General features: G+C 41.2%; 1 protein-coding gene across 5 annotated transcripts in view; it reads left to right on the forward strand.

Annotated features, from left to right (window-relative positions):
- The window catches only part of LOC134351900 (katanin-interacting protein), a 147,451-nt gene that overhangs the window by 67,550 nt on the left and 63,638 nt on the right, over positions 1-16,263 (forward strand). For all 5 annotated transcript variants that reach the window (XR_010019289.1, XM_063058784.1, XM_063058786.1 and 2 more), the window contains 3 exons: positions 4,047-4,787; positions 9,303-9,508; positions 15,895-15,964. Coding sequence is in view for 4 of the 5 variants with exons in the window: in XM_063058784.1 (XP_062914854.1) it covers positions 4,047-4,787; positions 9,303-9,508; positions 15,895-15,964 (1,017 nt within the window). In the remaining variant the exon portion in view is untranslated. The remainder of the gene's footprint in view (positions 1-4,046; positions 4,788-9,302; positions 9,509-15,894; positions 15,965-16,263) is intronic.

The raw sequence follows: 16,263 nt of genomic DNA on the forward strand, positions 1-16,263 counted from the left end.
TGATTAGTTTATATAGGTTCGGCAGACCGAAGGCCTATAAAAACCAAGTGTCTGTATTTCCTAATGTAAGCCAGAAATTGTGGGGAAAAAATGTTACCTATTGTGATTTAGTCACATAAAGTCATCTCTAAATCCTTAAGGTCTTATAAATTTTAGCAACTTACAATTAGTAGAAATGCTAGGCTGGGGGTGGAACTTGGAATCCTGCAGCTCCATGCTACAGGACAGAGTTTTTTATATTTTGGAAGCTGTGGTATGTAAATACTACAAACTTAAATGTTAGCTGCTTTATTTTTGCAAGCTTCTGATTGGAGCTGGTGGTAAAAGTTAAACCTTTTATGAGTGACAGTAAAAAGGATAGAATCTCAAAGCACCCCTCCTCCCTCCCCTCCCACGCTCAAGCAGCAACAAAGCATCAACCCTCCCCCACTTACTTCAGCAAGAAGCGTCAGCTCCCTCCGCCTCACCAAGCAAGTAATAGCAAAATCTCCAAGAAAGAAAAACCCCGTCTGCAGTATAACAAAAAAACAATTGTTCACCCGACAATTCGATGTACCACAGGCGCTCCCCCTCCCCCTCCCCCTCTCCCCCTCTCCATCTCCCCCTCTCCATCTCCCCCTCTCCATCTCCCCCTCTCCATCTCCCCCTCTCCATCTCCCCCTCTCCATCTCCCCCTCTCCATCTCCCCCTCTCCATCTCTCCCTCTCCCTCTCCCTCTCCCTCTCCCTCTCCCCCTCCCCCTCCCCCTCCCCCTCCCCCTCCCCCTCCCCCTCCCCCTCCCCCTCCCCCTCTCCCCCTCTCCCCCTCTCCCCCCTCTCCCCCTCTCCCCCTCTCCCCCTCTCCCCCTCTCCCCCCTCTCCCCCTCTCCCCCCTCTCCCCCTCTCCCCCCTCTCCCCCTCTCCCCCCTCTCCCCCCTCTCCCCCCTCTCCCCCTCTCCCCCTCTCCCCCCTCTCTCTCCCTCTCCCTCCCCCCCTACTAATAAAGGGACAGAGTGGTGTCACGCAGCGAGACTAACAAGACAAAACAAAACACAACTAGCTGATTACGATGTTAAAGTCTGCTGTATCGCTTTTCTTTCTTGAGTTCTCTGACATGAGAATTGGCATCAAACTCCCCCACCAACAGGAGAGAGCGAGAGAGAGAGAGAAGAAAAAAAAAAGAAATCCAATGCAGCGGTCTCTAACAGCTGATCTGCTGTTCACGATGTTCTCCCACAGTGCTTCAGACGGCAACACTAGCATATAATCGGTTTGTCCCCAGGGCCTCAGAGCCTCAGCACTCTAAGGGCATGCTCATCTTCTAGGTTGTGTCCTCGTGGTATCGAAAAACGACTGATCGGCGAGCCCTGGCGGAGGGAACCATCACTGTAAATGTCTGAAGTTTGAGTGCAGCTCTAGGTCAGGGGCTTCGACAGAACCCCATTCACCTTGAAAAGGAAAAAAAAGAGACATTAAAGATAGAAATTAAGCTGCTTCTACAGATGAGTTCGAAGAAGCTGGTCTCTAGCGCTGTCTTAGCTCCATAGAATTTAAAGCAAACAAATAGGCTATTCAGTCCAAATGATGCAAGCCTGTGCAATCTTGCAATCTCCTCACATCCATCAAATCTGATTTAAAATCCTTCTGTTCTTTCTTGTTCATGCAACTTATCTAACATCCGTTTGTAAAAGATATAAAGTACAAAATATTTATGATTTTAAACATCACAGGCTAATATTGTAGAAGTATTTATTTTCTTATATAGAACATAGAACATAGAATAGTACAGTACAGGCCCTTCGGCCCACAATGTTGTGCCAACCCTCAAACCCTGCCTCCCATATAAGCCCCCACCTTAGATTCCTCCATATACCTGTCTAGTAGTCTCTTAAACTTCACTAGTGTATCTGCCTCCACCATTGACTCAGGCAGTGCATTCCACGCACCAACCACTCTCTGAGTAAAAAACCTTCCTCTAATATCCCCCCTGAACTTCCCACCCCTTACCTTAAAGCCATGTCCTCTTGTATTGAGCCGTGGTGCCCTGGGGAAGAGGCGCTGGCTATCCACTCTATCTATTCCTCTTATTATCTTGTACACCTCTATCATGTCTCCTCTCATCCTCCTTCTCTCCAAAGAGTAAAGCCCTAGCTCCCTTAATCTCTGATCATAATGCATACTTTCTAAACCAGGCAGCATCCTGGTAAATCTCCTCTGTACCCTTTCCAATGCTTCCACATCCTTCCTATAGTGAGGTGATCAGGACTGGACACAATACTCCAAGTGTGGCCTAACCAGAGTTTTATAGAGCTGCATCATTACATCGCGACTCTTAAACTCTATCTCTCGACTTATGAAAGCTAACACCCCATAAGCTTTCTTAACTACCCTATCCACCTGAAAGGCAACTTTCAGGGATCTGTGGACATGTACCCTGAGATCCCTCCGCTCCTCCACACTACCAAGTATCCTGCCATTTACTTTGTACTCTGCCTTGGAGTTTGTCCTTCCAAAGTGTACCACCTCACACTTCTCCGGGTTGAACTCCATCTGCCACTTCTCAGCCCACTTCTGCATCCTATCAATGTCTCTCTGCAATCTTTGACAATCCTCTACACTATCTACAACACCACCAACCTTTGTGTCGTCTGCAAACTCGCCAACCCACCCTTCTACCCCCACATCCAGGTCGTTAATAAAAATCACGAAAAGTAGAGGTCCCAGAACAGATCCTTGTGGGACACCACTAGTCACAATCCTCCAATCTGAACGTACTCCCTCCACCAGGACCCTCCGCCTTTTGCAGGCAAGCCAATTCTGAATCCACCTCGCCAAACTTCCCTGAATCCCATGCCTTTTAACTTTCTGAATAAGCCTACCGTGTGGAACCCTGTCAAATGTCTTACTAAAATCCATATAGATCACATCCACTGCACGACCCTCATCTATATGCCTGGTTACCTCCTCAAAGAACTCTATCAGGCTTGTTAGACACGATCTGCCCTTCACAAAGCCATGCTGACTGTCCCTATCAGACCATGATTCTCTAAATGCCTATAGATCCTATCTCTAAGAATCTTTTCCAACAGCTTTCCCACCACAGACGTAAGGCTCACTGGTCTATAATTACCCGGACTATCCCTACTACCTTTTTTGAACAAGGGAACAACATTCGCCTCCCTCCAATCCTCCGGTACCATTCCCGTGGACAACGAGGACATAAAGATCCTAGCCAGAGGCTCAACAATCTCTTCTCTCGCCTTGTGGAACAGCCTGGGGAATATTCCGTCAGGCCCCGTGGACTTATCTGTCCTAATGTATTTTAACAACTCCAACACCTCCTCTCCCTTAATATCAGCATGCTCCAGAACATCAACCGCACTCATATTGTCCTCACCATCAACAAGTTCCCTCTCATTGGTGAATACCGAAGAGAAGTATTATATTTTGAGTATTTCCCTTTGTAGTTCAGAACTATAATATTCCAGATGTTTGGAGATTGACATTTTGTATTTTAACTGTTCCTGGTTAATATGATATGGCTAGTGTAATGGTTAAGTAACTGGATTGGCATTCAGGATTCTTATTCCAATTGGCAAAGCAATCCCAGTAATTCTCTTCTTGTAACCACTTCTTTCTCGTGAGTTGTCCATCTGAAGATAAATTGCTCTTTATTTTCCATTTTTATGTTTGTATCTCTTTCTCATCTCATAATGTCCTTAATAGTCAAACTTGATGTATGCAGCTTTTTGTCTTGAGCTCACTCTTTCTCCCAAGCTCTGCTTTGAAAACTGACATCCTTCCACTTTTCCCTCAGTTCTGAGGGTCTCTTATCTGGAGTGTCAATTAGTCTCACTATCCATTGAGACTGTTTGGCTAGCTGAGTTCATCTCGTGTTTTGTTTCTATGTCAGATTCTAGCATCTGTAGTTTTATTTATTTCCCACATATCTGTACAGAATTGTGTGTATCCTTTGAGGCTGTCCTCTGGTTTGATCATAACATTTCTAAGTAGACTAGCAGTAGTTTGAAAATATATGGCATAAATTATGTCTTATGGGTTTTCCAGATTGCCAGAAGCCTTCAAAGTCTGTGGGGTCCACAAGAGCCAAGTGGCGAAATGAACAGGATGACACCCTAATGGAATCGTGGGATTCTTTATTACAGTTCAACAAGTCACAACGAGGTCGTTTAGCAAACATGGATTTCGAAGGAGACATATTTGATGAATTCTTGCAGGAACAAAGAATTGGAAGAGAATCAAGACTTAAATCCTTGCACCAGGAAACAATACAGGAACTCAAAGAGAAGAAAGAAGAACATGCAACTGATCCTGAAAGAGATGACGATGGAAGTGATTTTGAAATTCCTGTTTTACCATGTGGCAGTCACTTGACAATTAACATTATATCTACTTGGGGTGATCGACATTACGTTGGACTTAATGGGATTGAAATATTTAGTTCAACTGGAGAACCTGTAAAAATAGCACAAATCAAAGCAAATCCAGCAGATATTAACATTTTGCCTGCTTATGGGAAAGATCCTCGGGTAGTTTCAAATTTGATTAATGGTATAAACAGGACACAAGATGATATGCATCTCTGGCTAGCACCTTTCACGCCAGAAAGGCCACATTTTATCTATATTGACTTTGAAAATTCCTGTCACATAGCTATGATTCGAATTTGGAATTACAACAAATCAAGAATACATTCTTTCCGTGGCGTTAAAGATGTAGAAATCTCATTAAATGGGAAGTTCATTTTTAAAGGAGAAATAGCCAAGGCATCAGGAACATTAAGTGGAGGTAAAACCGTATTCAGTTCTTTGTTTGACTGTGTACTGAATTAAATGAGTATAATGTCTCTAGATGAAAAATGTTTTCCTGCAGTGCTTCCTAGGTAGTTGATAACAAGTATAATGTTTATCTATGAAATGTTAACATTGAGTTTGGCAACTATGTAACAATATTATGAAATTGTTCTTTTTAATGTCATTATTTATTGAGATACTGCGCAGAATATGCCTTTTGGCCCTTCGAGCAGTGCCACACAGCAATCCCCCCATTTTAATCCTAGCCTAATCACAGGATAATTTGCAATGACCAATTAACCTACTAACTGGTAGGTCTTTGGACTGTGGTAGGAAAATGGAGCACCTGGAGGAAACCCATGTGGTCACGGGGAGAACGTACAAATTCCTTACAGACAGTGGCAGGAATTGAACCCGGGTCATCTGTACTGTAAAACGTGCTAACAGCTACGCTACCATGTTAAATGCCAATGAAATATTTCAAATCCACCTTTAATACTTTCACACACATTTGATATGTTGCTGAAAGTTATTCTTTATATATGTTTAAAGTTTTACCAGACATCCTCAGACATTTTTTTGCTGCTCCGTACTTGAGGGATTTACTTTTTTGGGCATGCTTTACTCCTGTGCTCTCCCTCGTAAATCTAAACTATCAGTAGAGACTAAATACTTCCATGAGGGAGTATTCATGATGTTCAGCTTTTACATGTTAGCTGTAAGGCCTATACCAATTTAAAAGACTAGATGTTAGATGTTATATTGGGTCATTTTTCGAGCAAGAGGGTCACCGGCTATTTCCCAACTCATTTACTTTCCCACAGCTTTTCCTTAAAGTGGCAAGGGACTACTCTACTTTAAACAATGAAGCTTCTTAAGTGGAAGTTTATTTTTATATGTTAATTGAAGGGTGATTAACAGAAAAACAATGCAACTGTAAGAATCGCACAGTTGCCATCAAAAATAATTAAGAAATTTGAAAGTTTCAGCAGCGTTTTGCTTTATTTTAAGTGAAAACACAATACAACCAGTTTGCTTATTTTAATAGTACAGTCTTGTGTTATGAACATGTAACCTCTCGGCCCAAAACGTCGACTGTACCTCTTCCTATAGATGCTGCCTGGCCTGCTGCATTCACCAGCATTTTTTGTGTGTGTTGCTTGAATTTTCAGCATCTGCAGATTTCCTCGTGTTTGCGAATTAGAAATTAATGTTGTCTAATGTCAAAACTAATGTAGGTTTGTTCAACAATCCAGAATGTTTTTTGATGTGTTACATTTCAAATGCAAGTGTAAATGATTTTTTTTTACCTTCCAGTATTGAAAATGCAATCCTTTATGATATTTTGCATAGAATTTCCAGCACAGTATTAACCCCTTGGTCAAAAATATCCATGCTGATTTTTCTGCTTCATACACACTTTTACCCACCGTTCTTCAATCAACTCTACCTTTATCATCTGTTGTCTTTATCCAGCTAACCTTTAATATGTCCCTATTCCTGTCATCAAATTTTGTTGAAACAAATTCCTCACTGTAATCAATCTTCCGGTAAAAATATTTTTTCCTGAATTTCTTTTTGAATTTTTTGGGAATTTACTTGTGTCTTGTGGTTTTGGATTACCCACAAGTCGATAATATCTTCAATATGTTTACCCTGTCAGTCTTTTGACATTTTTATGGATTAAAAGAATAATTTTAAAGAGAAATATTATTAGAAAATAGTGGACGTTTAGCTTGATTTCATCATTAACCTCAGACCTGCCAACTCCCAAGATTAGCTCAATACAGGCAACCCACTTGTTATTGCTGATCAGTTTACAGAAATTCATTTGTACAGAACTGGCAATTCTTTACCTGAAAATTTACAATACAGAATAAAACTTGCATGGAATTTATGTAAGAAAATTTAAATAGATAAACAAAATGTATGTACTGATTCCTGAGGTATACCTCTTGACTATTCCTCTTCACCGTCTCCTGTAAAGTTACTGTTCCCTTTTTTCGATCCTTCCCCTCTACCGTGTCTGTTTCCAGGATGCTGCTTTCCTTTCTAGGACATCAGAGATGTTCTCCTTCTTCAAAGAATGGGGTTTTGCTTCCTCCACCATTGATGCTGCTCTTGCCCACATCTCCTCGATTTCCCAAACAACCGTGCTCACACCATCTTCCCACCGCCTTAACAATGATGGAGTCCCTCTTGTCTTGACTTACCACCAACAGCCTCTGCATCCTTCACATCATTCTCCCCATCTACTGCTATCTCCAAAGGCGATCCTACAAGTAAAAATATCTTTATCCCTTTGCTCTCTCCGCAACTCCCTTGTCCATTTGTCCCTCCCCACTAATCTCCCTCTCAGCACTTAACCCTGCAAGCAGCCAGTACCTGAAACTGACCATTTGCAGGCTGAGTTAGTAATTTAAAAAGGCAAATGCAATGTCAGCATTAATTTTGAGTAGACTAAAACATAAGATCAAGGATGTACTATTGAGGCTTGATAAGGCATTCATCAAACTGCATTTAGAATACAGTGAGCAATTTTAGTCCCTGTATCTAAGGCTACGTCCACACTATGCCGGATAATTTTGAAAACGAAGCTTTTTCTCTACGTTTTGACCCTTCGTTTTGAAGCGGTGTTTTCATCCTCTGAAAACGGAGATTTTCAGAAACGGTCTCCAGAGTGAATAAATCGGAAAACGCCTAATATCCGTTATAGTGTGTACAGGGTAAACGGAGAGATTTAAAAACGCTGTCATGACAACACCACAACAACAATGCTTTTTCTGCTTCTGCTTGGTATTGCACAAGCACTGCCGTACGGCTGTTATAACACACAGTCGGTGTGGACAGTGTGAGAGTTAGATTGTAAAGTGAGCTTTTTTGACTATTTAAAAACGCTGTCATGACGTGCCGGAACAGATGGCCGCAGCGCGGCATTTCGTTGTTTTCTTGTACGTAACCCCCCACACAACCTAACAATTTCAGAACAGACGGCAACGAGACTGTAGCCAGAAGAGTTAGAAATGTACTCGCCAAATACTTTGACCCATAGCTTACTGAATAAATAAGTGTACTCACTTTGCCCTGTTTTCTGTCCTTGCTTGTATGAAGGTGGTTTACCTATTTATGCAAGTACTTCTCTGACAATAGATGTGTAACAGCCTAATGTAACATTGTATGGAAATACAAGATAACACTGATGTAGACGTTTTATACATTTAACAAGGTGCTTTATTAATGTAACAGAGTTAGTTAGTTTTTCCAATGTCCATCGTCAGCCGGGTCATACTGTCCGTGAACTCCCTGTTGGTTGCCTCCATTCGCTCCAGTATTTGTGTTTTTTTTTAGTTTTAAGTCCTCCTGCGCGAGAGCCAAGAGCTATTCCTTTGAAGTTTTTCTACTCTGTAACTGGACCAACGTGCACTAAGTATACCGTTTCCTCTTCGCTTGTTTTCTGTGTGTCCTGCGCATGCCCAGTAGGAGATTTGCCCAAATATCTGTATTAGTGTGGACAGAGATATTTTGAAAAACGCTCAGTGTGTACGCCTGTCGTTTTTACTCGAAACCGGCGTTTTCAAGATTATCCGGCGTAATGTGGACGTAGCCTGAGAAAAAGATGTGCTGATCCTGGAGAGGCTTCAGAAAGTTTCCAAAACTGAAAGGCTTAAACTATGAGGAGTGTTTGATATCTCTGGGCCAGTACTCAGAAGGATGAGGGAGAAATCTCTCATCACAAAGGGCTGCGGAGACCAAATCATTTGGTGTATTTAAGACAAAGATTGATAGATTCTTGGTTGGTAAGAGAGAGGAGGGTTATGTGATGAAGGTAGGAAAATGGGGCTGGAGGAAAAAAAATTTGCCATGATTAAATGGTGGAGTAGTCTGAATAGGCCAAATAGCCTGAATTTGCTTCTATATCTCATGGTGTCATTTATTTTAATGGTCTTGAAACACAAATTTCTCCATTTTTTTCCCTCCATTTTAACAGTAAAGTGCTTTGGAATTCCAGAAGCCATCAAAAGTTATCTTTAAAAGCAATATGGCAAAAGCACAGCTGATTAACATTAGATGAAGTAATTAATTGAATATAGAAATTACCCATCAAAATATGTATAGAAAATTTGATAAACTCATGATTTAGTCAGTAAAATCTTTTGGTCAGATATTCACTTGATGTAGATTCCAAACACCTTATTCAATATCCTATTATGTTTAAAGGAGGAGAAATACTTTATACTTTGTTGTCGCCAAACAATTGATACTAGAACGTACAATCATCATAGCGATATTTGATTCTGTGTTTCCCGCTCCCTGGATTACAAAAAAATGACACATATTTTCAAATTTCCAGTTTATAATGATTCTGAAAAATAAATAATTCAGAGATGTCCATTTTTATCATTTATATTTGGGACCTTTAGAAATTGGACAAGGTTTATTATTTTCCTCCACTTGTTTAGGTTCTTGATTTATTGTTTACTTATTTGTTTGTTGCGTTCCTCATTTGCAGCTTTGGAGCAGTTTGGTGATACGATACTGTTTACTACAGACGATGACATTCTGGATGCAATGTCCCAGTATGATGAAACATTTATGGCTGGTATTGATTATACTCTGCCACGTACATTTGAGGAAGAGCTCAATAGACCTGGTACTGCAAACGATGGAGAGGAGAGACCATTCACACAAGCTGGCTTTAGGGCAGAAGATAAGCAGGTAAAAAAGTCTCCAAGTTCTATCTGCGCTGCCATGCTTAAAAATATGCTTATAGCTTTAATACCACATATTGTTTGCATAATTTAAAATTAATTAGAAAAGGCTACACAGATTAAATTCTGGTTGTGGGAAAGAAAGCAGTGCTCAGCAGTAATTGGAGGAAGATTTACAAGTTTATTGTCATCTGACTGTACATGTATACAACCAAATCAATTTTTCTGAACCTTTTTTAGCCCAACACCTCCCTGAAGCACCTCCATACTTGCCAACATACCTCTTAGGCACAATATATTTTCCGGCGCCCCCGTAGTCTAAAAACATGTCTACTATATACTAACATGAGAAAAATGAGTCTGCTTTATATTTTTATTTGTCTATAAACCTAGCTTACACAGTACCTGTGTGCTGTACAGCAGCTTTGATAACAAGTGTGATCCTTGAGCTTGATGCTTTTTAACAAGAGTTGACATACCTGGTTCAAGTTGTGACAGCAAAAGCCTTAAGTCCCCATGTGTAACAATGTCCAAGCAGTTTTGTATTTTGTGAGTATGTGGTTCACTGCACAACAAGGTAGGAAGATGGAAATGTAATGAAGAGCAGTTTGGTTCTTCTCCAAAGACCAGGAAACTTTGTATGACAGTGTAGCCACGTACCACAAATGCTGACGTGCATTTTTGCTTCTTTGTCGTTCTGAATTTTATAATTTCTTCTTGCAAGCTCTCTTCCTATTCTGCCACCTTGCAAAGAAACAGAAAAATAACCCAGTCATGAATTTCCAGATCGTTCAAATCCTTGAATCGATTCTGAAAATTCATCTTCAGTGACTGCAGGTATAAACTTGTGAAAGAGAGTGCCATACTTTCCTTGCAGGGAAACAGTGAGAACATTCTTCTCCCAGTGTTTTGCTTCCATATTTCCAATTTTCTGATAAAAGTGGACACTTACATTTTACCTGGATTAAATTGAAATTCTCACCCCGCAGTTTCATACGTATTTAGAATGTTCATTTTGCCATAGAGATCGGCTAGGTATGCCACATTTCCATGTAGAAGTTCAGTCTTGTTTCCCAAGCTCTTGTCGACTTTGAGCAAGAATTCAACCACAGTGTCAGAACGATCAAAGAAACATTTTAAGCAGCAGCCTTTTGACAGCCAACGCTCTTCAGCGTGAAGAAGCAAGCATTTAAACTCTTCATCATTACCTTGGCATATTGGTGAAATATTCTTCTATTTAATGGTTGAGCTTTAATTTTGTTGATAGTAGATATTATTGGAATCATGCTTGAAAAAAGTCACTGGCAGAATTTTGTGGCTATGAGATATTGACAATGAATTACACGATGGATTGTAAGCAGACTTGGAATTTTTTTTTCATAAATCCCACTAAACCAACATAATGACCTGTCATATATGGTGTTGTATCTGTTGCACAAGAAGTTATCTTCCTAATTGGAATACTTTTATCCTCAATATACATTAGGAGCTTGTTGCAGATTGATTGTCTATTGATAATTGTTCTTTTTACAAATGGGAATCTCTTTGAACACCTCAGAAGGAATCCTCAGGGTTGGCAGGTTCACTGATTGGCTCTATTTCACTGTTTGGTTCTGGCCAGTGCTGTATCATTGCGTGACCAGTTTTCCATTGAACTGTCGAGAAAGTTCAGAAGATATATTTGACTCACTAACTGTTAAATTGCATGAACTCGTTCCGTGCTGCGAGTCAAGGGGAACTGTTTGGCACCCTGGTTGCTAATTTATGCATCCCCAATAATGTCCATTTGGTCGGTAAGGTCACATGATATTGCAGTGATTCAGGTGTGTTGTTACAATGAGTGCTTACCGCCTGCAGAGCTATAGTTCTTCCTGTGTTCTAGTGTCTCATCCATTTTATTGGAAGTGCCTATTCTAGTAACAGTCGGTTAGGTCTCATGCCTCATGTTAGGGTGCTGCTTACTACCCCCTGCAAAAATCTTGAAAGCCTCCAGACACCTTCTATCTCCCCTGATGCCTCCTTAGGACACGTAACTGCCCCCCTGGGGAGGAGGTGGTCCTCCACCTCCCCATTGGGAATCACTGAACTAAATGAAACAAAGTTCCTCCAGACCATGGTGCATCTACGAATATATAGTGCTTATAAAAGTATTCATTCCACCAGCTGGTGGTGTAGTGGCATCAGCACAGGACTTCAGAGCAAAGGCTCCTGAGTTCAAATCCAGCCAGCTCCCTTGCACACTTTCCATCTAGGTTGAGTGTTGAGCTAGCAACTCGGGCTCGTAAAAATAAGAAAGCCTGCTAAAAAAAACGCCATCATGACAGCGTGCCGATGACTCCACTTGGAGTTCAGGGTTTTCTTCTTCTTCTTCTATAAAAAATATTCACCCCCCCCCCCTTTGGAAGTTTTAATGTTATATTGTTTTACAACATTGAATCACAGTAGATTTAATTAGGCTTTTTTTTGACGCTGATCAACAGAAAAACTCTTTCGTATCAAAGAGAAAACAGATCTCTCCAAAGTTAATTATTTCCAAATATAAAACACAAAATAATTGATTGCATAAGTATTCACCCCCCCCCCCCCCCAATATGACACACCAAATTATCACTGGTGCAGTCAATTTGTTTTAGAGGTATTTTATTAAATGTCTACTCAAGGTGTTTCAATTGATTGTAGTAAAAATGCACCTGTATCCAGAAGGTCCAACTGCTGGTGAGTCAGTATTCTGGCTAAAACTACTCCAAGATAACTCCAGCAACTCCGCAAAAAAGTTATTGAAAAGCACAAGTCAAGAGATGAATACAAGAAAATTTCCAAGTCACTGCATGTTGCTTAGAGTACAGTTAAGTCAATCGTCAAGAAATGGAAAGAATATAGCACAGCTATAAATCTGCCTAGAGCAGGCCGTCCTCAAAAACTGAGTGACCGTGCCATAGTGAAGGAGGCCCGCAAGAGACCGATGACAGCTCTGGAGGAGTTACAAGTTTCAGTGGCTGAGATGGGAGAGACTGTGCATACAACAACTGTTGCCCGGGTGCTTCACCGTCACAGCTTTATGGAAGAGTGGCAAAGAGGATGCCACTGTTGGAAAAAAAAACTCTCATGAAATTTCGGCTGGAGTTTCCTGGAAGAGGTGGGAGACTCTAAAGTCAGCTGGAAGAAAGTTTTATGTTCTGTTGAAACCAAAATTGAGCTTTTGGTCCATCAGACTAAACACTATGTTTGGTGTAAGCCAAACACCGCACATTATCAAAAACTAGCCATCCCTACCGTGAAACATGGTGGTGGCTGCATCACACTGTGGAGATGCTTCACTGATGCAGGCCCTGGAAGACTTATGAAGGTAGGGGGTAAAATGAATGTAGCAAAATACAGGGATCCTGGAGGAAAACCTTATATAGTCTTGCAGAGAACTGCGACTTGGGAGAAGATTTATTTTCCAGCAAGATAATAACCCCCAGCATAAAGCCAAAGCCACACAGGAATGGCTTAAAAACAACAAAGTTAATGTCCTGGAGTGGCCAGATCAGAGTCCAGACCTCAGTCCAATTAAGAATTGTGGGTGGACTTGAAAAGGGGTGTTCACTCACGATCTCCATGCAATCTGACAGAGCTTGAGCAGTTTTGTAAAGAAGAATGAGGAAAAATTGCAGTCCAGATGTGCAAAGCTGGTAGAGACCTATCCACACAGACTCAAACCTGTAATCAAAGGTGCATCTACTAAATACTGACTTGAAGGGGGTGAATAATTATGCAATCAATTAGTTTGTGTTTAATAATTGTGATAAATTTAGACCAATTTGTAGAAATTTGTTTCCACTTTGACACGAGTCTTTTCTCTTGATTAGAGTAAAAACAAACAAATTAAATCCACTGTGATTCCATGTTGTAAATCAATTAAACATGAAACTTCCGGGGGGGAGGGAGGGGGATGAACACTTTTTATAGGCCCTGTACATCACATGCAGCACATAAAACAAAATATTACCACAATTAGCTTATTAAAATATCATTCAAAGTGCATGTAGTGCACAACACTGGTAAGCAGTAAATAGTACAGTAAAAGTTTGCTGTTCTAGTGACAAGACCTCAGTGGTGGCATGGTATTCATTAGTCTCACAGCCTGAGGGAAGAAGCTATTACCCAGTCTGGCAGTCCTAGTCCTGATGCTCCTGTACCTCTTTACTGAAGATAATGGGTCAAAGAGATTGTGGTAGGGATCCTCAGCAATGTTCCGGGCCTTTTGGTACAATTCTCCAAATAGATGTCGCAGATTGGGGTGGTGGGGTGGGGGGCGGGGGGGCGGGGACAGGGACCCTGGTGATATTCTTCACAGTTTTACAATTCTCTGTAGAGGTTTGCAGCTTCTGTCCCACACAATGATGCTGTATCGCAGAGGCTGGTTTTAAAATAGAATTATTGATGATTTAGACTGATATCTAGAGTTTAATTTTAAAATTTGCATTTGACACAAAATTTGAAAATGTGATAGAATGGAGGATAAGGGTACTTGGAAGTAGACTGTGGAAGAGGAGGTGAAGTAATTCATTTGGCAATAATGATGATTAAATATGGTTCTGGACAGAGAAACTTGTAAGTATGCAAACAATTGTGCACCTTTAGATGCTGAAAGGGCCCAGTTCTTTATGAATGAAAACTTCAGCCTAGAAATGCAATCATGTGGCACATCCCTTTGTGGGCTATGAATTTGAATTAAAACGTAAACTGATCATTAAGAAGCATAATCGTTGCTTTGAATGGAGGGTTATGGACGCTGTGTAAGCAGAAGGGATTAGTTTACTTTGACATTTAATTACTAGTTTAATTAATTTGGTGCAACAGACTTTAATAAACCAACTGACTTTCGCAGCTTTCTTGATTATACCTCTTCTCATCCTTTTACTTGTAAAAGTGCTAATCGCTTTTTTCAGTTCCTACATCTCTGCCACATCTGTTCTCATGATGAGGCTTTCCATTCTAGGCCATCTGAGATGTCCTCTTACTTCAAAGAATGGGGTTTTCCTTCCACAACCATCAATGCTGTCCTCACCCACATCTCCTCCATTTCCCATACATCTGCCCTCACCATATCTTCCCACAGCCATAATAGGGATAGGCCCCCCCTTGTCCATAACTACCACCCCATGAGCCTTCATATCTCCAGCGTATCTCCATAACCTCTGCCATCTGCAACAGGGTCCTATCACAAAGCATACCTTTCCCTCCCCTCTCTCTGTTTTCTCCCTACATGACTCCATTGTCCACTCATCCATCCCCACTAATCTTCCTCCTGGAACTTATGCCTGCAAGTTCTGCACCTGTCCCTACACCACCTCAGTCACCAACATTCAGGGCTCCAAACTGTCCTTCTAGCTGAAGCAACACTTCACCTGCAAGCCTGTCGGAGTCATCGACTGCATCCGGTGCTCCCAGTATGCCCTCCTCTGCATCAGTGAGACCCCATGTAGATTAAGGGACCCAGCCATTTCAGTTCGTCTAACTATTCCACCATGTCAGTGATCGCCTCCTCAATCGCCTTGTTGAGGCCACACAGGATGGAGGAGCACCACCTCATATTCTGGCAGGGTAGTCTCTACCCTGATGGCATAAACACTGATTTCTCTAACATGATAACCTCTCCACCCCAACCCCATTCTGGTTCCCCTCTCTCTCCTTCTCGTCACCTGTCCATCACCTCCCTCCTGGCGCCACTCCTCATCCTCTCATTGGACTCCCCCTTCTTCAGCCTGTCTACCTATCACCTCCCAGTTTCCATGCCCTCTTTCCACTTTACCACTCACCTGGCTTCAACTTTCACCTGCCAGCTGGTATTCTTTTTACTCCTCCAAATGACTTATTCTGGCTTCTTCCACCTTCCTTTCTAGGCTTGACGAAGGGCGTCAGCCCAAAACTTTGACTGTTTACTCCCCTCTTTAGATGCTTGACCTGCAGAGTTATCCCATCATTTTGTGTGTATTCATCATGGGCTGAAGGGCCCATTCCTGTGTCCCTAATGTTCTATGTTCTTGCGAATGGTTTCTGAAATAAAATATTTGTGTCTGTAACAGCATTTTTGTTTACACCCTCCACTATATCAAGTGAGTACAGGTTAACCACGACTTGTATTCCCCAGATCCTCTTCATCTTTGCTATTCCAATTTAACCCTCAGGGCTGAAGTCGAGCTGAAGTTTTGGCTCAATATAGCAATGTGTCATTGCCATCTACTGGCAAAATGACTGTATTGCAGGGGAACAAACATAATTAAATACAAAAGCAGTTTTAAACCACATTACTATAGTGCCATTGTAGGTTCAAAACAATATAGAATATAGCAACTATGTGACAACTATGTGCCATCTCTTCCAACTATTGAAATTCCACATTTACAGGAGGAGGAACAATCGTTCTTATTGTCGGTTGGACTAGCCAGTCAGGTACTTGGTGAATATACAGGGAAAGGTAAGTACTTATATGCATCCCTAAGTTCCAGTAACTTCAAAAGCATTATGAAGTTTTTATTCACCATATATTCTATATTTTGCTTGGGTTCTCAAACTGTTGATAAAATGTAGCTAAATTTTTTTTACTTAAGCCAATGTATAAATTGTTCATGCTGTATTGTAAAATGGGAAAAAATGTTGCTAAAACATTTCCACTGTGTTATAATGTCATTAAGTGGTTCAATTCTTCTGATTCTCGTTTGAAATTCATAACACTCCTGCCACAATTATTAGGTCTTCCATTTGGGGCCAGAATGG

The sequence above is a fragment of the Mobula hypostoma genome, chromosome 9, assembly GCF_963921235.1.
Source record: "Mobula hypostoma chromosome 9, sMobHyp1.1, whole genome shotgun sequence".
NCBI classification, from domain to species: domain Eukaryota; kingdom Metazoa; phylum Chordata; class Chondrichthyes; order Myliobatiformes; family Myliobatidae; genus Mobula; species Mobula hypostoma.